The 26,798-nt window shown below is 50.3% G+C and overlaps 1 protein-coding gene across 1 annotated transcript; it reads right to left on the minus strand.

Annotated features, from left to right (window-relative positions):
- Positions 1–5,568: 5,568 nt before the first annotated feature.
- ADAMTS8 (ADAM metallopeptidase with thrombospondin type 1 motif 8) lies at positions 5,569–26,798 on the minus strand. Its single transcript, XM_043579833.1, has 9 exons — positions 25,501–26,798; positions 17,321–17,560; positions 16,378–16,513; positions 15,541–15,708; positions 14,263–14,564; positions 11,776–11,959; positions 9,192–9,364; positions 8,895–9,070; positions 5,569–6,774 (listed from the first exon to the last, which is right to left on the minus strand). Exons 1-9 carry the CDS (start codon positions 26,680–26,682, stop codon positions 6,204–6,206), a joined length of 3,132 nt encoding a protein of 1,043 aa, XP_043435768.1. The 5' UTR covers positions 26,683–26,798; the 3' UTR covers positions 5,569–6,203.

Raw genomic sequence — 26,798 nt, forward strand, 5'->3', positions numbered from 1 at the left:
TGAGCGAGGGGAGTGTGAAGAGATAGGGCTGCAACATGGCAGCAGCAAGATGAGGCAGTGCCTTCAGACTCTCATGGGAAGGAAGCAGCAGAGAGGTAGAAGCTAAATCTACAGGAGAGGGCTTGAAAAGATGGAGAGCTGTGGTTTCCAGAAAGAATTAATTCTGATAGTAGGGAAATACCTTGTCATGTAACAGAAACAGGAAGAAAGGATGAGTTTTAAAAGAACAGGTATAGCCATAGGTAAGGGCTTAGGATTGGTGGCAAGAAATTGAGCATTCTTGTATGATGGCTTTCATTTTTTTGTAGGGTATGTTTTTCTCCCCTCCCACCCATCCCCTTTCTTGAGATCTAGCATATTTTGAGGCTGAGGAAACAGAAGGGGCCTTTGGTAAATAACTCCAGGTGGAGAAGAGGGGGACATTCTTTCAGCATTACAGCACATCAGAGATAGGCTAGCAGGAGGCCAAAGTTAGTGTGGTGGAGTCTATTGTCTTTAAGATATATTATCCTTGGACCTATCCCTGTGAGGGCTTTTTCCTTCTTCACCTCCTCCACCCTTGAGATCTGAAGCTCCATGTAGCGGTGACTCTACATGGAATGGAATGACTGATAAATCCCGCCAGGGGCCAAGCCCAAGAAAAGGCATTTCTCTGCATAGAAAAGGCACCTACTCTGTGGAGAACAGAGGGGTCAACAAGGATGATGGGATGGGGAAATTGAGCCATATGTGAGTCCTGGATGTCTAGACTTGATATGCTATGACCTTTGGAAGAGTTGAGAGATTAATTTAATAAGGTAGAGAGATTATCTTCTGTATCTTCACCTTCCTGTAGACTTGACAGCAATTGGAATATAGCTTCTGAATCCAAAATAAGGTAGAATTCTAATGTTCCTTTAGATTCATGTCTGTACCTTGACCTGTTAATTGTGAGACTGTCCTCTCTCTCCCTCCTATCATGGGAGATGCAGTTTTGGGTACCACTTGGTAGTAGGAGGTAAGGTCATATACTCATAGTAAGGGGAAATGTGGTAGGATCATGAGTTTTAGGACAGTGGAGAGAGTGTACAAGAAGCCTGCTTAGGTTGCTGGTCAGAATTTCCACTGGGGCCCCAAACTCTTCAGTGGTACCTGTGTGATTTCCCTCCGTGTTGTGGAGCCTGGTTGTTAACATGATGATGATGGGCATGAAGCAGACAGTTGAGGGGTTCTGGAGTGAGGCTCTGCTTGTTGAGCTCCACGGAATGTCAATGGGACAAGGAAGTTGGGACTGTTAGGCAAGACTGAAGTGGAGGTGAGGGAACATGGAATCTAAAGCAGCACAAGGAAAGACAAAGTGGAGACAGAGGAGAAATAAAGACACAGGAATGTGTATATAAGGAGGTAGTCAAAGATCTGGGGGTCCCTTGAATAAATTTAATGGGAGCTGGTGAGAGATCTAGAAGGATAGGAAATTGTGGTCGGTAGTAGGATATTTAAGTTTATGACTTCAGAGGTGGAGAAGTTCTGAGTAATAAGCATGTTCAGGATGTGGCCTTGGGAGGGCCCACATTGACCCTTGTCATCACTGGACCCTCTCCCTGATCCCATGTTCACATGGCTTTTCTCCCTCCTTTCAGCCTCTGATGTGCCTCCTACCTCAGCCTACCCCTTTCCCACTTTCTGGTCCAGCAAGAGGAACTCACAGCATCTTTTCTTCCGGAGAAATTCATTCCACATGTGTCTGATTCATTTGCGTTTACTGAAACTCAAAATCTCCAGTGTCCAAAAACTCTTTCAACTGTTTTTTCCCCTGCCCTTTCTTAGAAACAGGAAGTTGTGTTTGGCTGAGGACAAAGTCTTCCAGTGCCCTTGGGACTTACAAGATGTTTGGGAATGAGGAACGGTGAGGTCTGGGGAAGGCTTCTTTATTCTCTCCTTTCCTGGGGCAAGGGTGTATCTGTCTGTGGTAGCCTGGGCAGCTCATGGGGATGGAAGACTAGCCATAACTTTCCTGTCTCTTCCCACTGAGCCCAAGACCTGAGGGAAAGCATGTTCTAAAAGAGACAGGTGGCTTTGTATGCTCCTATATTTCTCTCTCCCTGCACTGGCATCTACTGTTCAGAATATACTTGGATGTTGGTTCTCACCTTTCTCTTCCCAACACTTGGACAGTGTCTTTGAGGAGCTTTTCAATCTAGTTTTTGAGGGGTGTGGGCTGGCTGGCACTCAATTTTAAGTGAGAAAGGCCAACTGTATCTTCAGTGGGATCTCAGAGAAACTCTCCATCTGAAGAAGAATGAACCAGACTGTGAAGGGGCACGTCTATTGTGATAAGTCTGCCCAGGTTGTTGGCAAGCGTTAGCCTAGAAAGCAGACAGGTGCCTGGGAAAGGCTGATGGAGTGCCAGTGAGGCAAGGAAAGCATGGAGGTCACAACACCAGCACTCTGCTCACTCAGCGCTCCAACATTTAGCTCCCCTGAAACGTGTTATTTTGTGCCATCTAGAATTTTTTCAGATGTAAGGCAAATATGCCCACAATATATCACTTGAGTGATTATTGAGTGAACCAGCAAAAATGTCAGCTTAGGTGAGTGGCTTCTGTCTCTCACAGTCCATAGGCAGCTTTCTTGAAGGACCACAGGAAAACACGCTGTGCCAGAAGGCAGCTTCTCATAGACATACTGTCCTGCAGCCAAGGGCCACTAAAAGAGAGCAAACCCATTTGTATTTCTCAAGGGCAGGAGTAACAGCTGTGTCCCTCTCTTCCTCTGTCTCCTGACTGAACTGCACCCATGGGCAGTGCCTTGGGGTGCAGCATGCTGGATGGATACACTTCCCTTTACTTAGGGCATCCCCTCCCACTCTACACAGAGCAGAATCAGGGTGGAGAAGGACAGGTGTCAGGGGCAGTAGCTTAATCTTGCCTAAGATGTTGCCTTCCTCGTCTTCCTTCCTCATGCTTATCCCACCTCATGTTTTGTTTTGGCTGCATGTTCAGTAATCTGGCTTCGATGGACTGAAGAGGCACAAGGAAGTGATAAGGCTGTGGTAGCTGAAATCTGGAAACCTGAGGGTGATACTACATTTGATTCTCTTTGGTAGATTCCATATTTCTTTCACTCTTACAAACAACTCCTCATTTCCAACAGTGAAAGGGACATGGCTGCTTATTGGAGGGGCTTGGTGATCTGAGGCAGAGCATGTAGAGAGCAGAGATTGCTGTGGGCTCACAAGCCTCTTTTCCTACGACCAGGGGAGACTCAGACCCTGGGAGTCCTGGGCTATGTGTGAAAGCATATCGCCTTACCACTTTACAGTCTCAAGAATGCAGTGGTGACAAAGCCTCTCTAATTGCCCTGGACCAGAAGTTGAAAATATCAAGACCAAGCAAAAGCCAACATATGCTTAAAAATTTTCCTATTGTTCATGTCTTTTTTTTTTTTTTTGGTTGTCGGTGGGGAGGCCTGGAAAAAATGAAGAAGGATCCAGAGGAAAGCAAGAAGAACTATATGTTTGGATGCGTGGAAAGAACAGTCCTTATTATGAGGGCCCACTGGTTAAAAACCCCAAACACAAAGAACCTAGTGAACATATCAGAGGGACAAGATGTGGGGTTAGTGGGAAGATGGTCCCATTGTCCCTGGACAGTGTTTCTGGGAGGGGGATGGTTTGCTAAAGTGGGCTGGGGAACAATAATGTTGCATAGTTTTATAAATTCACAAATCCCTCTGGTCAGCTACAGGGGAATAAAGGGCAGAGAATAAACCCCAGGCAAGGATTCACTTACATTAAAGATGAAAGAAATGAACTTTGATGCTAATGTACCACCTCTGAAATATTTCTGGCAGGTGTTCAGAGGATCCAGATGAATGACCAAGCTACCTGCCGCGTCAGGGCCTTAGGGACTTTAGCAAACACTAGTACCAGTTTCCATCAGGAGCACTAGCAGGAAAACGCAAACTCTCAGCAGAGGAAATGTAGTCTTCCCTTCTCGGGGCTCCAAGGGTGGTTGAGGTTGGCCAGGGGAAATAATGGTGTGGTCTCTCACTGCAGATCTATTTTCTGAGTCCCTGCACTGCAGCTGTTGAGTTTCCAGACACAAACAAGTATGTATTCTGTGAGCCTGGCCGAGCCCACACAGCAAGGAAGAGCCAAGCTGGATTCCATTCTGCTTTGCACATCGGCAGCTCTGCTGCCAGCTGAACTCCAGGGCAAACGCAGTCCCTGCTGCGTAGGGTTGGCACAGCTGGACTGCTCTGGGCAGCGCATGGGGGACACGCTTGGCTTTGCTTATTCTAGGGAGGGTGAGAAATGGAAGGAGATGAGGAGTTGCAGAAACATACATCAGTCTCAACAAAACTGGTGCATGGCAAGGAAGAATCTGGTTTTACTAGCCGTCATCGACATGCCTGTGTGTGTGCTTGTTTATGTTTAGGTAAGCCTGGCCTCCCCCTCACTAGAGGCAGCAGATAGGGAGGAAGTGGTTAACTCCATGTGGAGCTGTGCACCACACGGAGCTGACCAGCAGCGACCTGCTGAGGGCACTGTAGGGGCCAGAATCCAATTTATTTCGTTTCCTGCTCCCAGGGCGAGTCCTCCCAGAGGGCACCGTTTCCTCACACCAGGGCTCCCTATAGCATCCTCTCTGCCCATGTCACTAGTTATTTGAGTGAGGCTTGAGAGAAAGCAAAAGGGAGGGACAAAGGGGTCAAAGTGATGAAAAATATAAGATGCGAATTTATATGTGTTCCTTCTTTTCACTACAATGTCACTTCTTGATGTCGTCTGTTTCATTGTACCCATTAATGAGCAAGGACTGAGTTCCCTCTACACTAGACCATATGGAAGACTGAACCAGGAAGAGGTGAGGAGATACAGAGTGGAAGGTGGGATTCTGGGGCTCTCAGGTAGGGTTTAGGTAGCAGGTGGGGGATGCAGTTCCATGTAGAAAGGGCTGATTGGGACCATTGGAAGTTGTTGGGGCCAGGAGAGTGGTGAGGTGGAGATAAAGTCTGATGTGGAGAGAAGGCACTGAGGTCGTTGGGATGACAGTGCTTAGATATGGGTTCAGCTTTCCTCAGGTCCACAGAGAATCTGGTATCTCTGGCTGGTCAGTATATCAAAGGGAGGCTGTGTATGCAGAATGGAATGGGATAGTCTTTCTCAAGAATAATGAACCCAGAGGCATCTCACAGCCACTGTTACCTCAGAGTTGGCTATTTCCACCAGAACAGTGGTTCTCAAACCAGCAGTCTCCACATCACCTGGGAACTTGCTGGAAATGCAGATTCTCAGGTTCCCTCTCTAACCCACTGAATCAGTAACACTTGGGGTAGGGCCCAGAAATCTGTATTTTAAGAATCCCTCTGGATGCCTGCTCGAATTTGAGAATGACTGGTCTAGATTATGATGAAGAGTTGCCTGAATGAGCTGGATTCAGCAAGAGGAAGGCCTGAGAGACCCAGGCAAGGTGCCAGCTTCCCTGTGTGCGTTCAAGGTCAGCTGACCTAGTTTTAGCCTCCGTCCTTGGGCTCTGGGTCCTCTGCCTTTTCCAAAGAAATAGTGAACCAGATCAGACCACTGCATTGGCATAAGATCACACTTTAGTTCAGAGACACATTTGCATAAATACTTGAAATGGACCCGCCCCTGCAGGTGCAGCCTGAGACCCTGCACGGCTCTCCACAGTCCTGCAACTCTGCAGCCCTTTAGGCAATGGATTTTAATACTGAAGACAGTTAAGGTCATTTCTGAAGGTGGCTCGGGGGCGCAGCTGTGGAGCTTTGACATTAGCCATCAACCCCATACTCCGAGTCTCTGTTTTACTAATTTTTTCCCCCTGAGGTAGATTATTTATCGGGGAAACCAAATAGGAAAAACTTTTTTTCATTTAACTCTACTAGTCCTTTGCAAACAGGCTGAGTCTCCTGTTTGGGTCAATAAGTGCATTTTTTTTTTTTTTTTTTTTTTTTTACCTTTTAACCTATGTCCTCTACCTGAACCCATACTAGGTTCAACCCACCAGATAGTAGACTTTAGGATCTGTTGTCCCCGTTCTCTTCTCCGCATTGTGAATTCATGCCGAATTGGAGTGGCCATGGCAATGGCAGCCCTAGGTAGGCCACACCACCTCCATAGGTAGGGTTGCCACAGTGGGTACCTTTGTCTGCACTCCAGCACCCCAAGTCCATGAACACGAGACTGGCCTCACCCCGCTGGATCACAGTGGGCACGGCTGGCTTCCACAGGGCTTGACATCCTCAGGTTTCAGGGCCTCGTTGCAGGCGGCGGAGGCCTGGCCGTGGGGGTCCCGACACTCCACAGTCCGCCGCTGCCGGCCAGCTCCACAGCTGCTGGAGCATTCAGACCAGTCCCCTAGCACCCACTGCGCGTTGAGCAGGGGCTGAATGATGTTGGTGGTTGCTCTCTCTTTACTGTTCTGTATGCTGAAGTTCACGTCATTAGGAACAAAGAAGGTATATTTGACTTTGGGGGGAAAGACCTCACCAGGGACAGTCAGGAGCTGCACGGTCAGAGGCTCAGGCAGGGGCCGGAAGCTCTGCAGCCGTTCCAGGGTGGCAATAGAACCACTATATTTAAGGATGGTCCCCTTCACCAAGATGTCCTGTTCTATGGCAGAGATGGCCAGGTTTCCATTGAGCAGGTACTGCCCATCGGCAGTCTTCAATGCCAGGTAGTTGCCATCGTTCTGGACCCCTGGATGGCTCCGTTGTTTCACATCAATGTTAGTGGCACCAGCTGGGATGGTGACAATGTCATTATAGCCGTAACTATGATAGGAACAGAAAGACACCCTTAGGACCAGTGGCTACCCAGCCCAGTGCCTCAGGAAGTTAGCACGCTGGTGACCAGGGTGGACAGACACAAACCACCAGCAAATCATCCAAGTAATTGCCCCAAAGTTCCTGATAAATTAGCTGCTGAGGCCAATAGGAATGTTCTGTGCATTGGGATATTCAAGCGTTTTTGCTTTGCCTGGTAACTCTGTTTCAAATGCTTGGAGTTTAGATGTGTGGATCTGGACATCAGCACAGAGGAAGATATCCCAGAAGGGTTTGCAAGGCTGCATCAGTGCTGCCAAACCTGGCCGCTCTTGGCTCAAGTGAGATCTCGAAACACTTTTAGCTCCTTGCATTGGTATATAACTTTGCTTGGCAACTTTCATACTCAAAGCTCAAACCCATGTGGAAAAATCTGTTCCACACACCCGTTCCAGAATCCAACCAGGGTGGACATCTCACTCTACCTCTTAGAGCCAATCAGTCCCTAGTATTTAGTTAAAAGGGCCCCAGGGCAGGAGCCGGAGTGATAAATGCTGCTTCTAGTTGCCTTCCTCCGGTGTGTCCAGACAGCATGAGCTGTGTGCTTCTGAGAAGATAGGGAATGTGTTTCTTTATCTTTCTCTTTCTCTTTCTCTCTCTCTTCCTCTTTCTCTTTCTCTTTCTCTCTTTCTCTTTCTTTCTTCTTTCTTTCTTTCTTTCTTTCTTTCTTTCTTTCTTTCTTTCTTTCTTCTTTCAAGTTTATTTTGAGAGAGAGAGAGAGAGAGAGAGAGAGCAAGCATGAGTGTGTGAGGGTAAGGGGCAGAAAGAGAGTGAGAGAAAGAGATTCCCAGGAAGGCTTTGCACTGGCAGCATGAAGCCTGACATGGGGCTCAAACTCACAAACCATGAGATCATGACCTGAGCCAAAATCAAGGGTTAGATGCTTAACCAACTGAGCCACCCAGGCACCCCGGGGAACATGTTTCAACTCTACTGTAGGTCTAGGGCTTTATGTGGGTTGGAAAAACCTTAGTTTTTAGTCTTCTCTTCTGGGACAAAAGTGCTCGTGTTACATAGGCTGGGAAGAAAGCAAAGAAGGTTGAGGACAGGCGGTCAGTTCTGTGCTACTCTTGCCTTTCTATCCACTCAGGCTAGCCACTTAGTTTAGGGCAGCTCTGAAAGAATCCACAGCCCCATATGTCTAATGCCTAAGAGAAAACCAGCTAACGGACCCAGTATCTGAATATCTCACACCACATGCTTCTTTTTTCTATATCCTTTGAGTTTAAATTTGAAGACTGCCAAGTTGTCTGCTGTAGGCTGGTTTTGTTCTCTGAGCCCGATAAGGTGAGAGATAGTGAGAGACAGACAGGGGCACAGTGTGGCCGTGTAACATATGCCCTTGCCATTCCTCTCCGGAATTGTATGCCACGGCAGGAAAAAAATAGCGCAGGATTAAGACACCTGGGTTCTCTTCCCAGCTGTCATTAACTATCAGTGTGACCTTAGGAGCATCATGTGATCTTTTCATGCCTTAGTTTCTTTATCTGTAAATGGGGAATAATAGTATTGGCCATCTGATCTTATTTTAGGAATCAAATGAGGCTACAGGGATAAAAGCACTTAAATACTAGTTTTATGAACTTATGGCTTTAAGACGTGACAAAGCATCCAGAGTTGTCAGATTCATGAAAGCCCTAAGGCCACCAAGACCCGCCCCCTCTTTGTACTCCTTTCTGAAAGATCCACCTGAAGAAAGGGTGGGACTCACCAGGTGTAGGGTGAGATGTCCTTCCCAAAACAGGCCTGGGAGAGCTGCTTTCTGGCCAAGGCCCTGGTTAGTCAGCATAGCTGTATTGCTGGTTGACTCAGAGCTGATACACCCCTATCCCCGGGGCCTCTGGCTGCCCTGTGCACCGTCCTCTCTATGGGTCAGACACTATGCCAAGGGTTCCGCCCATCTCATGACTTGTTATAATGATTCTGAGATAGGGGGGCCTCCCAATGCTTTACAGAAAAACTACAGCTCAGTGCTGCATGGCCGCTACAGTCCACACTTAGGCCGATGTGATTCTAAAGCCTGTCCAGCTCTTCTAGAACCCAGACACAGGACTGTGGGTGATACTCACCTGGAGGGGTTGAGGGAACCAGACACCTTCCTGCAGGAATTGCCTTTGCCCCCACACACACCACATTTGTCCAACTTCCTAGGTGAGTCCACTACATGGTCACAGCCAGCCTTGACGCACTGGCCACGGACACAGATGGCCAGAGTCTCAGGCCCACAAAGGGTGCCATCGATCACCTGCAGTGGGGAGAGGGAGGGCAACAGAGGGCATGGTGTGCACAGAGGGAGCCCACAGGTGGGGTCGAACCAGGTGGCCTTGCTCCCCACCCGTAGTTCTGAGCTCCAGCAGGATTCTCACCTTGGCCTCAAACACTTTGAACTCACTCCTTCCCCGGGCTCGGCAGAATAACTTGCAGCGGTCCCGGGGGGACACCCCTGCGTACTTGGGGACCCACTGTAGGAGGTTCCCATCCATGTCCGTGTAATTGTAGGCATTGTACTTCTCACACTGCTGCTCTCTGAAGCTTTTCCCTACAAAGAGTAAGAAATTACATGGAGGTAACATGGCTTGCTAGAGCAGGGACGACCCAGCACCAGAAATGCCAGGATTCAGAGCCGCTTTATTCCTCCTGGTTTTGACCCAATCCCAGGACACAGGTCCAGTGTCATCTGGGCTCAACATTCCTAGACTCCCCCAATCTAGGTCCATGTGGCAAGGTAAGGATAAATGTCCTTTCCATTTGGGGAAGATACCAATTTTATCTTATAAATGAATAAACTTAGTAGTTACAGGGGACAACTCAGTAAGCTTGAATGCTCCATGGAGTATATTTTTGGGACCCTGCTAATTGTGCTCTATTTTGACTTCCTTGGTGACATTGGACATGTATCCAAGAACTCTTAGATCTATCTCTGGTTCTGATCTTGCCCCTATTCCTCACCGGCTATAATTCTGGCTGTCTCTGGAGGGACCTCCATTTGTAGTAGTGAGATTACCTCCAGCTCAGCAAAAGCCCAACTCCATGTGGCTTCTCCATTAACTGGTTTAGTTTGCACTTGGGGATACTGCCACATTCTGCTGTGACACTGGAGTCAGGTTTCTGCTGAACATTTGAGCGTCTACATCCACTATTTCCAACCTGTTGTTAAGTCCTACACTCTATTCAGGACAATCTGTGATTTTAAGTGTCTCCTTCCCACTCTCACCATCTGAGTCCACCTCCCACGAGCAGAGGCATTGTGGTTTCATGTGAGACCTAATTCCCAGCCTCCTCTCCCATCCTGCTACATGCTGCTTCCAGAACAATCTGTCAGGAGTAACATATGTTGTTGTTGTTGTTGTTGTTGTTGTTTTTACCCCACAATCCTGAAATTAAACCTGCTCTTAATACCGAGGTTCTCCACCCTAGTTGTACATCTGCATGGCCTGTGGACACTTTTCATAACACAGATGGCCATGCCCTACTCCTGAGATTATGACTCAATGCACCTGAGCAGTCTGGGCCTCTGTGTTTCAAAAACCTTCCCTGACGGACAGCCAGTGCAGAGAATCTCCAGATACCATTTTTAGCTTTCACAAACCTTTGTTGTGTAGCTTTGAAGGGCTAGTATGCTGCTTGACTCCACCTGAGTGAATCCTAGCCCCTCTCAAACCTTTCCCATCTCCTCCCTGGCACACATCCTCCTACACCTCATTCCTATCTCCATTGTACAGGCCCTGCTCAGCCCTAACTCCCTGTGAAGGTTCAGACTAGCTCAGGCTTTTCCTTGCTCCGAATTCTTCATAAGTCTAGGGGTCTAGACCTCGTAGATTAGGCTTTAATTGCTTTGTAAAATGCAGGTGGATCTCTAACTAGACTGCAAGTCCTTTGAGGACATGTCTTGTGCATTTTTATAAGGTCATTTATAACACCTATTATAGTTTGAGCCACACAAGAGGCACTAAACACCACTTGATTGAGAGGATGGACCCTGGTGCATCCTGAGATCATACTATCACCATGTCTACCTTGTGCCTTATAGTCATCCCTTCTCCTTTGTCTCTCCTTCTCTTTACCCCATATGCCAGGCAAATTCTCATGATTCCAGGGCAAAATTTCTAGAGCCTCATGCCACTGTTGATCCCTCATGCCATTGCAAAACTGCAAAGCCTACAGATTCCCTCATTAGACACCAACCCAATGTCAGTGTGTCTTTGCACTTGGATGAATCTCCCTTAAAACTCTGCTTGTCTTTTGCTGCCTGCCAAAATTTCCTGGAGCTGCACAAGGGGGAGTTGGATGGGATGGTGGGGAAAAATGTCTAATGACTCCCTCTCACCAGTTCTGCTGCTACCCCTGCTGCCTCTGAGTTAACATGTGTGCTTTCTAGCGGGAACTAGGGGGTAGGAATATATGCCAACTAGAGGTGGTGCTGCTCCCTGGTAAGGTTCCATTAGGCAGTTGCCATGGCCCCAAGGGAAGATGGGCAACTCTTCTCAGAAGGAATGTGCACTAGAATCAGATTCAGAAACCCTCCCTCCGCCCTAGGCTGAATGTTGGCTGGAAAGACAGTGGAGGTTTGGCTCTGACAGTTGCTTTGGAAAACACTTCTATTCTGCACACAGACGAGGGTTCAGATGCCTCCAGGAGGATTAGTATCCTAGACTCTCGCCTTTCTGCAGAGCTCCCCCCAACCCCCTGAATGAGTTTGGTTGGGAATGACATCCTCTATTTACACATCTTAGAAGACAAGGGAAATTTCTTTCCTTGACTTTGCTATGCTCTCCCAGCCCAAGTGAGAGCTGTCTAGGGGCCACTAAGCTTTGCCCTAAAATTTGGTGTCTTGCAGAGTCCATTCATATCTGGATCTCAGGAAAGCTCTGCATCCCCAGGAGACCCACCCTACTTCTTGTCTGGGGATTTGCTGCAGTGACAACAGTCGTGGCCATCAGTGGTCATTACCATCAGGGGGGCATTCCTCTGTGTGGCAGGACTGATACTTAGCTCTCCGACCCAGGCAGTATCTTCCTCCATTCTGAGGCTCAGGGTCCTTGCATTCACGATGTGAAAACTGTACTCCTCCTCCACAGGTCCGGGAACATTCTCCCCAGGGTCCCCATGGGGCCCAGCCTCCATCCACTACAGCCTGAAACACACAAGGCCGCACTAAATCAGGAGAAGAGGTGAGGAGGCCTCAGCTGTCAGTGTAACAGGGGGCATGGCCCTGACCTCCTCACCTAGCTATGTTCATAATAATGGTGGGTGTTGTTCAGTAAGCTTCCCTAATCATTTGTTTAATGACTGTGTGATTTGCTTGGTTATCGTCTTCTTGAACATGGAGGCTGTGTGGGACTTGTTCACTGCTGACTCCCCTGTGTCTAAAACAGTGTCTTGCTGTTAGTAAGGTGCTTGGTATTAGTTGTTGAATGAAACAACATTTTATGGGAATAAGGTTGTGTCTAATGCAGCAGTTCTCCATCTGGGCCAATTTTATCCTCTGGAGACATTTGGCAATGTTTGAAGACATTTCAGTTGTCACAACTGGGGAGGGCATATGCTGCTGGCCTCTAGTGGATAGAGGATGGGGTGCTGCTAAATATCCAACAATGAACATCTAACAATGACGAAGACATCCTCCCCTTCCACCCCCCAACCAAGACTTATGCAGCTCCAAATGTCTCTAGGGCCGAGGTTGAGAAGTCCTGGTTTAAAGTAATAATTGCTGGGAACTGTTGCTATCTGTCTACCAGCTACCAGTTCCAGTGGTAGGATAATGTCCGGGAAATAGAGTTGCTTCTATCTTTACAATCAACCTGGGAGAACAGAGCTTTGCCCTTGATAGGTTCATAGAGTTTTCAAAAGCAAAATAATTTTTTAAAATGACAAAAGTATTATTTACTTATGTAAAAAAAGAAAAACCCAGAAAAGTATAAAAGAGAAAATAACACTTAAAAAAAAACAACAACAAACAAACACTACCCAGGGCGCCTGGGTGGCTTAGTTGGTTAAGTGTCCGACTTTGGGTCAGGTCATGATTTCTTGGTTCGTTCAGTTTGAGCCCTGCGTTGGGCTCTGTGCTGACAGCTCAGAGCCTGGAGCCTGCTTCGGATTCTGTGTCTCCTTCTCTCTCTGCCTCTCCCCTGCTCTCTCTCTTTAAAAAAATAAACATTAATTTAAAAAATTAAAAAAAAATACCACTGCCCAAATAAAACCACTGATGTAATTTTCATTGATAACTCCTTATACTTTTGCTCTGGATAATAATAAAGATGCGATGTTTTTACTTTACATACTTTTGATTCTGTCATATAGTGTTTTATGAACTGTTTTCTGTCCTTAAAAATAGATGGTAAACATCATCCCATGATCATTCCTTGTCAAAGTCTCCCTGCATTGAGTTTGGCTCTGGTGCTGGGGAACGTTGGACAGACCCCCTCCCCTTTCCTCAGTAATGCATGAAGCACATGCTATGGGGGATGGGGGTGGGGGTCAGTACCTAGAAGAGAAGCTTAGTGTTTGAATGGGGTGGACAAGTGGCTGAGGATGAATCCGTGAATCCTGCCCTGGTTCGAGCTTAGATAGAGTGTGGCTTACCTGGCCTGAGCCCGCTCCTGAGCCTCAGTGCAAAGGACATGCCACTGAGGATAGTCCTCTGGACAGAGAGTGCTCAGGCCACCCCGGTGATTCAGTGCTGGACCGGGACCAGGCTGCAAAACTCAGCGGATGCTGTTTCATAGGCAGGCTCCGTGACTCGCAGTAAGAGAAATGTGATCAGCCTCACGGTTTGGAAGTATTAAAAGCAGGGCAAAGAAGCGAATCATTTAAAAACTCTTGCTGGCATAGCCTTGGTTTTTCTTGTAAGTTTACTCTGTCCCAGGCCAAGTTTTCTCTGCCTGGTCAGAAACAGCTTTGATTCCTTCTCCCCTCTTGATTATGGAATTCTCACAATTAATCGCATTCTCCTGACCTCTGATTATGAATGCAGCTCAGACACAGGAAGGATATGGATACCTTTCCCTCAGTTCTTGAATGTTCCTCTTCTGTTATCACTCTATCTGTTTGTAATGGAATTCATGATGGCCTCCCTCTATTGAATGGTGAAGTTCTGGCCTTTGTGCTGGAATGCTTCATACCTATCACCAATCCTCACAAGCCTTCAAGTCAACCCCAAAGCAATTACCAAGGGGGAGTTCCCAAAATGCCTTGAGCACTGGTGGTGTCATCCATCTGCCACCATCTGTCATTGGAGAGTACAGCCTCGAAGAGTTCCTCTTGAGTTTGGGTAAATATGCTTTGCTTTGTTTGCTAAAAGATGAGTGATTTTACTTAGAGGTCATGGTTGCAGCCGAGCCCAAAGTCTCTCAGTTCATGGCCCTCAAGTGTGGTTTCCTCCTTGAAAACAGCCTCCCCCTCCCTCTCCTTCCACACCCCCAAGTGGCTGTCCCTCACCTTGGGCCTGTCCACTTCCTCCTCAGGCAGACAGCTGCCATCCCAGCAGAGGTGCCCAGGCCCACAGGGCGTTCCATCAGCCCATGGCAGGCTGCCGTTCTTCGTGTGGCAAAGGGGCTCAGCACCATCCATGTGGCACCACAGCTGGGCGCAGATGTCCTGCGCAGAGGTGTTGGGGCAGTGGCGGAAACCCAGCCCAAAGATCTGCTTGCACTGTTGGTCCAGCTCATACAGGGCCCTGCGGCCTGGGAGGTCTGTCGGGAGGGGCAGGGCTGAGGTGGGAGCATCCAGGAGACAGTCTCCTGAGAAATGGAGGAAAGCAGAAGAAGAAGAATGAGAAGCAGGAGTTTCCCGCTCTCAGCTCTCCGTAGCCTCCCACATTACACTCCCACATTATTGCTGGGGTTGAAGGCCCAGCCATCGTAGTTTATTTGACAAGCTAAAAACTGTCAACACTCAATCATCTATATGAGCCTATCCCATTTTTGACTATCAGTAGTAAACATTTTACTAGGATTGAATTTTTTTTGTTGTCATCCAGAACATCTTGAATACATTCAGTGTTCACCTAGGGAAGGCCAGCTAGCTGACATACTAATTTACATCACATATAATTGGGGATGTAAATGTGCTCTCAAAAACCATGGCATGCAAAATAAAGTCAAAGAATTGGTGTTTGGATAATCTACTATTTTTGTATCATAGGTGTCCCTATCTTCTTCAATGAGAACAACCACAAATAAATTATGTTTTCAGTGCTTTGCCCAATAAGTCAAACTGTTTCGACCAGGCCACCCCTCTCCCCCATCCCCCTTGCCCTTGCTCTCACACCACTCATTCCCTGCCTCTTTGCCATTTCTAAGCTGCCGCATGATCTATGTCTCCAGTCCGGATGCTCTATTCTCTCCTCTGTACTACATTCTTCCATCCCTTCGAGCTCTGTTCAAGCCCACCTCTTCCAGGTAAACCTTCTCAGACTAATTCTACCTGCTCTGTGACTAATCATCTAAATTAGCCCAGCACACTGGCCGCTAGAAGATAGGGCAAGGAAGAGCATGCCTTGTGAGGATGGTTAGCCTGCCACAGCACGGGAGGTTGGGTGAGGAACACATCTCTGGTGTCTTCTATCCTAAACGTCTCTGATGCTTTGTGAAGGAGCTCAGCCAGAAACAGCGCAGGTGCCAACGGCAATCTAGCAATCCAGGAGGTGGGCTGGGCAGACCTCAACCACCAGCAGCTGGCCAGAAAGAAGCAGGGAGAAGCTGGAGGGACACCTACCGTGCCCGCCGTCCAGGAGCTCCGTGAGGTACATGGCACTGCAGGGAGACCAGGGCAGTGTCTTGTTTAGGTGGACGAAGAGGGGTGCCATCATGTGGTGTTTGCCCATGGGCCCAAAGAGCCGTGCACAGGGCTTGGAGTCGTCGTGGGGCATGCTGAGGACGTGCCCTGGGGTAAAGAGAGACCTGAAGTCCAACCCTAACTGGCCTCCACTGCCCTCCACTCTGCCCTGCCCCTCCCTGAGGGCTCCTCACAAGGCCCAGCACCAACCCACCCCCTCTTGTAAGACAGTTACCCTCTGCTGACAGAAGAAGGCATCTCAAGGGCTAACCAGTCACCGGCTCCTCATGGGAACAGCCATGCCCCTGTTCCTTAAAGATTTTTGTTTCAGGCTTCACTCTGGGCTTTTCTCTCTCGGGAAGCTTTCTCAGAATACTGAGGAACATTGATTTCCCTTTGTTTTCTGCCTCAGCCCGTCCTAAATTCACATGCACCTCAATGATTTGCTTGCTTATGCAGTGCCAATGGATCTTCCCAGAGTTCTTACCACTTAGCTCTGGCAAAGCATCGCAACTTGACCTGAACATTTGTTTCATTTGGCATTTTGCTGGTGACCTCTGCTGATGGTCCAAGACCCTATTTTAATATTATGGCCTCATGCGCAGGGTGGCAATGGAGAAAGCACAGTACCTATTTGCATATAATCAATCTGTCCTAATTCTGGGTAGAACCTGGCCGTGTGTGAGATCTGCACTCCTTAGACCCTAGGCTTGCCTGGATTTGGAAGAGGCAGATCCCTCTGACACAGTACAGTAGACGTGGCATGGCAAGTCTTACCTAGCTCGTGGGCCAGAGTGTAGGCTGCCTGGAGCCCCTCATCCTCGATCACGGAGCAGCTCTTGTTAGGGTCACAGATTGTGCCAATGTCCGCCACACCCAGGGTGTCACACATCCCCTCCTTCCCACAAAAGTTCTGTTTGGCAGAGAGAGAGAGAGGGCATGAGAACAGACATCGAACAGAACATCTTCCTGTTTCTGCTCTTCCTTAGTTGAAGGAAAATTTTTAAGCCAAAGGCCCTGTTTCTTCACAAAGGCCACTCGTGTGAGGAAAACCATTTCTTTTTCTGTGTTGGTGTGTCCTGGGGCCAGCTTGGTTTGGAAGACAGGGTAGCACAGGGGTTATGAGTACTGACCTGCAGCAAGACTGTGTAGGCTTGACTATGAGTGTTACCACTGTGTGGCCGATCTGTGCCTCAGTTTCCTCAGTTGTGAAATGGGGCTTTGTGGGGCTGCTGTGAGGACTGAAGACATCAAGAGCGCCTGATACATGTTATTAGAGTCTTCAGCCTTTGGGAAGCTCTGTTTCAATTTACCAGATAGGAGGGCAGGCCTGCCTCCTGGTTTGGAGGTTACCAAATCTCCGGTTAGCTGCCTCTGTGTTTAACAACCACTGCAGATGGCTCTCCTCTCTTCGTTCCAACTCCCGATCTCTTACTGGGCAGTGTGAGCACATTTCCTCTTGTTATGACCTCAGCAGACAGCTGGTCACAAACTTTTGGAAAAGGGCCCTTGCAAGATTCCTGTCCTTCCCCTGCAAATACCTCACACTTGTCCTCATGACCTCCCCCTCGTCGTCGTTCGGCACTTGAGGCTCCTGGCGTCCAGCTGGGGCCAGCAGGGAGACATTTCCCATGTTTGGGCAGGCCTTAGTGGCCCTCCCTTTTGATCCGCCCATCCCGCCTCCCTTCCTCCCTGGGGTTTCTGGAGCCAGCCCACAAACCTGTCTGGTGAGCAGAATGGCTGTGTCAAAGTGTTCCGGGTGCCGGTCGCTGGGCTGGTTGAAACGCCGCTGCCAGTTGCAGAAGTTACGCAGGGTAAGGCCACCGTTGTCAGACACTTCTGGGCCCCACTTTTCATCTTCCACGATCAGCACTTTTACCACCATCAGGTTGATGGAGTTTCTAATGCTGGGGTGCTTGTAGATTCGGGCTGCCACAGACATTAGTGTCAGAACGTGGTTCTGTTGGGAAGAAGGGGGCAGGTCGAGGGGAGGGTTACATCTCCTGGCCTGTTGCCTGCCCACTGCCACCACCCCTTGATATGCGTCCTGTGTGCCAGGCTCTGTGCTGAGCACTGGATTTGAGGCCCTGGCGTTATATTCCTTCATTTTACCTGTAAGAAAATTGAGGCTCAGTAACTGACCCAGAACACAAAGCTAATGAGTATACTGCCAGCATTTGAACCCAGATGGCCTGGCTCCAAAACTTGTGCATTTAACATCTTGACCAGCCGCAGGTGACTCCGTAAATCTAAAGTTTAAATGCAATAAAATTAAAGTTACAGTTCCTCTGTCACACTGGCTACAGTTCAAGCACATCAGTAGCCATCTATGGCTCAAGGCTTCTGTATTAAACTCAGCAGACAGAACATTTCCATCATCACAGAAAGTCCTATTGGATTGCACTGATTATTCTACCTTAACGTTGACATCAACAGCCTCTGTGCCAGCCACCCCCATCCCCTCTCTGTTCTCAGCCCAGAAGCAATTGTTTGAGTTTTCGAGGTTAGTAGAATGTGCCCCTTAGAATCTAGTTGAGCATTTTCCTGGTGCCTGTTGGGTAACTTCTACTCTTCAGGATGGGCACTGTTAGCCCGCAGATTGCTCCGATAATCACTACTAACAGTAGCCAGCCTGCACCAGTCACCAGACCCACACCTTACTCGATGCTCATGCTAACTCTGTGCAGTAGACGCTGTCACCCCCATTTTATGAATTAGGGAGTAGAGGTTCACACAAGTCAAACAAGCTGCCTAAGGTCACACAGCTCTTAAAGCCGGGACACCAGCCCAAGCACGTCTGTCTCTGAGGTCTACACCCTTTGCGTTAAGTTTCCCAGTGCTTGACTGCTGGTTTCTAGACAATCCCAGAAGGTCTATTCCCTTCTGCCAGGGCCTTGAGAGAAGTCAGTGGACCTAATGAGACCCAGGCGCTTAGGATCACACCTGCCTCCAGTTCTGCCCAGGCCAGCTGAAGGAGTCCACATCATTGCTTGGCCTCTGTCCTACCCCTGGGTTGTTCCCAAGGCTTTGGAAGCAGCCAGATGGAGCTCACTCTCCTGCTTCAGGGACCTCTAGAAGTGAGTCCTCTTGGACTATTGTGCAGAAGAAAAGGGGGAAAAGGCACGCGTGCTTTCAGCCAGGAGTGTGGCCAGCTGAGCCTGCCATTCATGTGCCCTGCTCCCTGTTTCCTAGGGCACTGTCTCCCATAAGCCTTTCTTTTTTTCTTTCCTGTGGTCTGGAAGGTAGGAGTGGAAGGAGGGGAGAGGAGGGTGAAAGGCTAAAGAGGGACAGAGGTGAAAGGCTCTGTCGGTTGAGGCCATGTGTGGGAGTTCCAGACGAATCCCATTATTTGTGAATGGGATCTGTCTGTTCACCTCGCAGGCAACGAGCCAGGTATTTTGTAAGCCCTACAAACAGGGGTTGGCAGGTTCCTTAGCGTGTCAAGCACTCCAGCTATGTTTAGGCTGATGTAAACATCTTATCAGCAAAGCTGAAACTTGGCACTTGCTCCTGGAGCTGGATTCCTGAGGGAAAAAAAGCAATCACATCATTATGCAACTGGGGGTGAGGGCTGAGGAATGGGAGCTCGCTGAGGCTGCTTCCTGGCCAGGCTTCCCTGTTTCCAGGGGGCAGAGTCTCCTGCGCTCTTGCCCTAGGAAGGGTCAAATCTGATGGGCCAGGGACCAAGCCCTAGGGTTTCTTCAGAGGCAACCTGCAACTCTCTTTACAAGATTTCTTCCTTTTGAGTCCCAATTTCACAATCTCAAAATTGGGGAGATGATGTCTTACAAAAAAGGCGTTAACACAAGATGCCAGCTGCTCAGCATTGGTCCTGGAAGGCTTGAGGTTTAAGAAGGATCTGTGTTCCCAAGCTGACCAGATCGGACTGGGGCTCTCGGGCAATGCAGCTGAGTGGGGACCATGCACCAGCCATATCCCCAGGGAAAACCAAAGGCACAGGGGTGTACATTTGTGTATAAAGGAGGGGCTGAGGCATCAGCGGAGGCTTCCCGAAACTAAGATTTTCAGGGAGTCTCCTCCTTTGCAGTTCAGGGAGCTCACAGCATCTTCTCCAGATACTAAATAACTGTAGGGCTGAGCAGGCTTGAGAGCCATTTTTTTTTTTTTTTCAAGGCAGTGGATTAGACTTGAGAGCATTTGGATGTCCTTCTGGTTGCTATTTCAGAAGATAATTTCCATTGCTACAAATTCTTATAGAGAGCTACAAGAACTATGTGGTTCAGTGTGTCTGTTAAAATCCCAAATCCTGGTCCTCCCCTTCTCTCTTGTCTTGCTGAGCTTCTGGAGATGGGAGGCACTGCTATCCCCACTGCTAGCTCCTCTAAGAAACTATGGCAGGAAAGCCTGACGTTTGCAGTGCCTCTTGCAGTTACCTAGGGGCAAGGACCTGGGGAGGTGGGGTTGGCTGTCAGTCTGTGAGCCTCCGATTCTCAGTCGGTACCCTAGGCAAAAGGCTAGACCCGACTTACAGTCCCACAGAGAGAGGGCTCAGGAGCCAGTGAAGGAGAAGGTCAGATGGCTCACTCCACCACCTGGTGTCCATATATACCTCTCTGTGCACCACACAAGTGTGGGCTACTTGCTAAAGAATGTGAACAAGATGGTGCCCCTGGTGGTGTGGGGGCCCCAGCACAGCAGATGACCTCCAGCAACCATGTCAGGTAAGTGGGAGCCCATGACCAGCCTGGCCAGGGCTGGTCCAACATCCCTGCTCTTGAATGACCTGGGGACCTCATGCCCTTAATTCTCACTGGGAAAAGGCGGGGCACTTTCTAGGGAGTCTCCTCCACTAGTGCCCCTAGGACCTGAAAAAGAGAAAGAAATGCCTGAGCCAGCTAGGCTGAGACATAGCACTCTGATTCTTAGCAATACAAACAAGGAGATTCCTCCCCCAGAGCTCCCATGGCAGCCAAAGCCAAGTGCAGTGGGAGTCCAGGAGAAGGCTGGGCCTGGGCCAAATGCATTTCCAGCGGCTTCTTCTGCTCTGTTATCCTTATGCTTGGCTCACTTGCTCTTCACACTGTGGGTCCCACCGCTTCCTTGCTGCACACCTGGGAGAGGCAAGGCAGGGGAGCACGGCAACATGGAAACACTCTGAGCTCAGCAACCAGTGCCATACTTTTCCTACTGGGGGTCTCCCTAGGGCCCCAGACTACTGAGGAGGTGGGGGAGAGGCCAAAGAGAGTAAAGAAGCAATTGGAGAAGAGAGAGGGTCCTGCACTGATGTCCTTCATCGCTCCTCATTCTCAAAGCAGCAAGGGGCGGGGCACCTGGGTGGCTCAGTCAGTTAAGCTTCCCACTTCGGCTCAGGTCATGATTTGCGGTTTGTGAGTTAGAGCCCTGTGTTCGGCTCTGTGCTGACAGCTCAGAGCCTGGAACCTGTTTCCTATTCTGTGTCTCACTCTCTGTTCCCCTCCCCACTAGTGCTCTCTCTCTCTCTCTCTCTGTCTCTCGAAAATAAATAAAACATTAAAAAAACCAGCAAGGGGCAATGTCCCTCTCCAAAGGTATACGCACTTACTGGAACCACAGTGAGTCAAGCTTAAACACTCTGAGCTGAGCAAGCTGGAAAGGAAGGCCTCCCTGCTGCATGGGACAGCGGAGCCAACACAGCAGTGGGCTGGCTATGAAGGTATATGACCACACTATCCTACTCCTCTGACAAATGTCATCACCGAAGGCAACTCTGGTATTAATTCCTCTTTGTTGAGCACCTACTATGTGCTGGGCACTGGGTCAGGTGCTCTCTATATTGTCTTGTATCCTCAAGACAATGCTAGGACATTGGTATAACCGTTCCTATTTTGCTGGCGAAGAAATCGAGGCCCAGAGAAATTGGTAGCTTACTCAAGGACACTCAGTCATTCTGATTATCCTTCGAAGCATATGCTTTTACTCACCACACTGCTGCCTATCCTGGATGCTGCAAGGACAGCGACAGCATAGCCAAAACAAACCCAGATCAAGCCAGTAAGCAAGCTTACCCCTGGCATTGTCTACACCTGGGGAGGCAGAAGTGGCAAATCAAAGACCTTTGAATATCAAGGCATTTTCTTTGGGAAAAACTGTGTATTGTTGATCATTCTTGGAAGAGACTCCTCTTGGAAGGAGAACATAATTCACCTGGGACGTAACACTTGTCTTTCCCCCATCCTCATGGGGGATATAGAGCCAGTGGGGGTGTGTGTCTGCTTCTGTTTTTATCCAAACCAGGACACTTTTGAGAGTGAAGATGATGCTACTAATAATTATGCCAGAACAGGCCTAAGTGGGGATTGTGCTGGACACACTGGGATATGTGGGCTTGTGGGAGACATTTTCCCAGAGGATATGGGTAAAGGGGAGATGGAATCGCTAGGACTTAACCCTTTCCTGAAATCCCTTGCTGGTAGCCTGACATCTTGGGAGTCCTCTGGTCTTCTCTGGGGATGATGATTACCACTTCTAGGACTCTCCCAGCTAAGCAAAGAATTCAGAGCTCAGCTGGCAGCTGATCCACCGGCAGGATGGATTTCTCAGACTGAGTGTGGGGCACGGCTCAGCCTGCCCCTCACTGCGTTGCTGCTCCAGATTCATCCAGGGAACAATCAGCAGCAGCCGGATGCAGACAGAGTTAATGGCCTCTTCCGAGGTGGTCCCTGCTTTCAGAAAGCCCCCTTTGTCTGAGCTCATTAACTCTGAAACCAGATAAGAAGGTGGGAGGTGGAGGGGGGGCCCTTCTGTCAAGGGATTAAGTGAACTCAAGTGTACAGAGTTCTGGAAAACTTCATTGTCGCTTAACAGTGTGACCAGCTTCTAGCATGGCTAATTCTTTCCCTTGGCCTTGAGGTGGTTTCTTCCCAGGATAGGGCCTCCCACTTTGGCTGGGCATCTTTGGACTGCTGGATTCAATGACCTATTCCCACAATATGGACAAGTGTAGGGCCATAGAGCCACACACCCTTCTCATGCTAACGCAACCTCATGGCACAAGAGAAAAAGAGCACTGCACTCAGGTTCAGGACACTTGGATTGTGACCCAGACCTGCTGCTTACTAGTTGTGTGACCTTGAGAAAGTCACAGATTCCCTGTGAGCTGAACCTTTTTCCTCTGCCTCCCTCACAGGTATTTCCGCTGAGGTGATGCATACAAACCATTATGCAAATTGAACGCACCCAGAGCATGGTTTCCCCACATAGTGCTGAATTTTCTAGAAGACTCATCATGAAAAGCGGCCTCACTGATGCTTACATTAGCAGTGATGACCTAGTCCAGGTGTCTGGCCTCACAGACGAGGAAATGTAAGCCCTCAAGGGGGTAAAATTCCTTCACCCTTACCTTACACCACTGCCTGCTAAGATACCCCAAAGTGCCTTCCATCTGTGCAAATGAAGTCTCTAGGAGATGCCTCGGAGAGTTACTTATAAAGAACTGGATTCTATTTTGGGGATATGGATCTGGGCAGGCAAGGTCTTGGGGAACTAGAACATGACATTCATTCTTGTCTTAGCTGAGCTCATGGACATGTTTAGGAAGTCCAGGGGATTGAGCTGAGAAGTTCAAGTCTATCCTGTGGCATCTCCACAGCTGGTAAGCAGTCAAAGCAGAGGGGTCACTGGGAGGTCACAGAAGCAGCTGTGCCTCAGCCCCTGCCCCACCCCAGAGTGGTGACAGCAGGCAGGGGTGTAAGTGGGCTGTGACATAATGAGACCAAAGGGGAGGTGATGGAGTTGGTACAGCTGAGACAGGGCTTTTCCTTCAGGTATAAGACCTGGAAGCAGATCCCCTAGGGAGAGGCCCTCAGCCTACACAGGTGCCTGATGCCTATTCTGATATGCTTTTCTGACCCATGGAGGCTGGCTGGGTGCAAGGTGTGTGTCTGTGGGTGGTCCAGAAACAGCATATGGGGAGGGAGAGGGGATGGGACAAGCATGTACTGGGTCATCCGGTCAGAAATCTGTAAGGGTAGAAGTTTTCCTGGGTGCCTCTGTGAAGAGAACCCGAGGCAGACCCAGCCCAGCCCAGCCAAGTATATACTTGAGGTAAATACTCAGTATCTTAAGTTACTAGGTGATGGGCTGAGTGAGATGGTAGGAAGACAGTAGGGAAAACATTTTGGCTCTGAAGCCTGAAAAGTAATTACTTTATCTGATGCTTCCTTGTGCTCTTGTCTTTCCTACCTCCTGGTTCTCAGGCAGATGTCAGAAACTGGTCCATGCATGGGAAGTGGCTCAGCACCTCAGCTCAGGGTTTGCAATGATTGTGCTTTCAGCCTTTCTCTGGTAGAGCTCCCTAATAGCCAGGTGTGGTGGCCCTAACCTGTGATGGGAGAAGGCCCATTAACCACCCTTTTGAGGACTTGCTTGAGGAAAGGAGTCAGGGGAGTTGGCTGGTGCCTCCTTTTGCTTTCAGGGTGGGCAGGGAAGCAGATATGCAGTCATCATAGACCTAAAGCCCATTGGAAAGACCACACTGATGGCTCAAAACTGCCTTACCAGCACATGGCAGTACAACAGTGTGCAAAGGAGCCTGCTTCTACAGTAACCAGAGAAGCAGCCACATGGGCCACTCACCCCTATCTCTTCCCATCCTTCCATCTAGATGCATTTCCCCGTGATTGCAGAGTGAGAAAGATGGGGTGCATCATCTAGACTGTTTGGCACAGGTGATGCTGAAGCACTCGGTGCCCCCAACAGTTGGGCATGGGCTGATCCTAGAATAGGATCACTGGCCAAGATTGCCATTACTGGAAAAGTATCAACTAAACTGCGGCAGTGGCCAGGATCCCTGCTGCAGGGATCTATGACCGCTGGGAGGGCAGGTCTTCTCTACCTAGCACGCCCCTGGTTTTGTGCTCCTCAGGGGAAGAGAAAGTACGGCCCTCTCCTGGAACCCTTGTACTTCACCTGGTGCTTGGGGAGGTGTTGGGACACAGGGTGACACAGATACCTCTTGCTGAGTCTGCACCACCTCTGAATCTAGTTAGATGCGGTCTGGCTACAGGAGCTGTCCCCTGAACTCCATGTTCCTGCCCAGCCAAGCTCAGTAGAGAGCTGTGTCTGGGCTGGGAACAGCTGGGGTGGACCAAGGAGAGTTCTGGCTCCACAAGGAGCGCTCACTGAAAGAGTTCATATCCCCACTGCTTTCTCCCCTCCCTTTTCCACTGAAGCTTCAGTCTCCCAGGCTAACCCCCAGGCAGAAATTCTGTTCCCCTCCCTTCTGTGCTGATGCTGGCACTGCGAAGTTCTGCCCGGGGCTGAGTGCCAGGTTGGCAAGGTAGTCCACGCCCCTTGATCAGAACCAGCTGGGTACACAGAAGTTGGGCAGCCCCCTTCCAGGTTCCACTCCCTCCAAACAATGTCTTTTACTTATGGCAACCTCAGTTCTGTACACGAAGGGAATGAAACAGCCACATCTTTCCAACCCAGCTGACTTTCCTTGGGAACCTGTCAGGTCTGGAGCCAGTAGAGGGCTGGGAAATGGAGGGTGGGGTGGATGCTCTTCCAAAATGTCCAATTTTCATCTCTGTTGGGAGAGGCAGGTGCCTGGGTTGGGGGGTGGGGGGAGCTGTTGTGCTTGAAAACCCACTTTTAGTTCAGTTTTTGCCAAGTGCTGAAGGAGATTCAGGATGCGAGGGGTGAAGGTGAGTAGCAGACGAGGAGGCGCCAGGACCTCCACTCTAAATTAGAAAGGACGGGGGGTGGGGGAGAGCAGCAGGTAGCCCAGGGGTCAGAGGCTAAGAAAAGAGTTCCTGCACCTACTCAGAAAGGAAAGAACCTTGTTTGGGGTCGGTCTTGGAAGGATGAGGGATGTGAAGGGTTTTCTCAGAGGAACTGGAAAGGGAAGATTTTGGAGGCTCTGGGAGGTGACTGGGGGCCTCCAGGCAAAGCGAATCCTACCTGCAGGTCGGCTCCATAGAAGGCAGCCATGGACGCATCGGCCACCAGCAGCGTTTCCACGAAGCGAGCCTCAGACACAAAACGCTTGGTCCGACTCGTGGCCCCCAGGGGTGGTGGCTGCTCGCTGGCGCCTTCTGCATCCTCTTTGCCCTCCTGCTCCTCCTCCTCCTCCGTTTCCTCCTCCTCCTCCTCCTCCTCTTCCTTCTCCTGCTCCTCGTCTCCTTTCTCCTGCCTCTGACCCTCTCCCTTCACCTCCCACTCGGGTCCTCCAGGGAGGGGGTGGGCTTCAGAGGCGGCGGCGGCGGCGAGCCCGGGGGTCCCGCGGCGCGGCCCGGGCCCCCAGCGCTGCAGGCGGTGAGGCTGGTGCAGGGAGCCCCCCGCGCCCTGCGGCTGGATGGTGAACTCCTCGCCGTCCAGCAGGAAGGAGCCGCTCAGCCCGCGGCACAGGCTGACGGCCGCCAGCGACTCGGGCTCCCCATTCACCGTGCCGGAGAAGAAGCAGTCGCGCAGCTCCCGCTCGCCCCCGGCCGCCCCGCCGGAGCCCCCGAGGCGCTCGATCTTGAAATTGGGCGCTAGGAAGCTGGCGTCCGGCGCCAGGCGCAGCACGAAGCCCTTGCCGAAGGCGGACAGGTGGAACGTGAGCTCGCCCGCGCTGCCCGGCAACCGCGTGGGCTCCACCAGCTCCGAGGCCTGCCCCCGGGCGCCGGGCCGGGCCGGGGCGCCGCGGGCCAGCGGCGGCGGCGGCAGCAGCAGCAGCAGTAGCAGCAGCAGGAGCGGCGGCCACCGGGGGGCGGCGCGGGGCATGGGGGCTCCGGCAGCGGCGCAGGAGAGGGAAGAAGGCGGCCCGACGCGGGCAGGTGCTGGCGGCGCGAGCGCAGCCCGGACGCTCTCTCCAGGAAAAAGCAAATCAATCAGCTCGCTGGCCGACTGGGCCAGCGGGGGCCTGGCGGCGGCGACGGCAGTCCCCGAGCGGCCCCTCTGGCTGGCGCAGGCCGCTCCTCCCGCGCCCGCCCGCCGAGCAGAGCGCGAGCAAACTGGCGCCCCGGGCCGCGTGCGCCCGTCCTCCGCCCCTGCCCCGCACGTCGTCCCCGCGCAGCCGCCTCCTGCCTCCTCCCCACCCCGGGAAGCACCGAGTGGGCTGCCGAGCGCTTCGTATTTATACTTCCTTCCCGGCTTTGACATAAGAGGTTTATTTTTGATCTCTCACTATTCCCGTTTCCCCTCCCCTGGGATCAGAGAGAGAAACTGAAAAGAGGGAGCGAGAGAGGAGAGAGAAAAAAAATTGGATGAAATGTAAA

The sequence above is a fragment of the Prionailurus bengalensis genome, chromosome D1 (assembly GCF_016509475.1).
Source record: "Prionailurus bengalensis isolate Pbe53 chromosome D1, Fcat_Pben_1.1_paternal_pri, whole genome shotgun sequence".
NCBI lineage: Eukaryota > Metazoa > Chordata > Mammalia > Carnivora > Felidae > Prionailurus > Prionailurus bengalensis.

Bases quoted from the DNA above. Each gene is read 5' to 3' on its own strand.
- ADAMTS8 (XM_043579833.1), bottom strand. From the start codon at position 26,682: ATGTCAAAGCCGGGAAGGAAGTATAAATACGAAGCGCTCGGCAGCCCA. The intron at 14,565-15,540 runs GTAGGTGTCCCT...TCCATTTCTCAG, and splicing joins GCTCCTGGACGGCGGGCACG to GAGACTGTCTCCTGGATGCT. The intron at 6,775-8,894 runs GTGAGTATCACC...TTCCTATCATAG, and splicing joins GGTTCCCTCAACCCCTCCAG to TTACGGCTATAATGACATTG.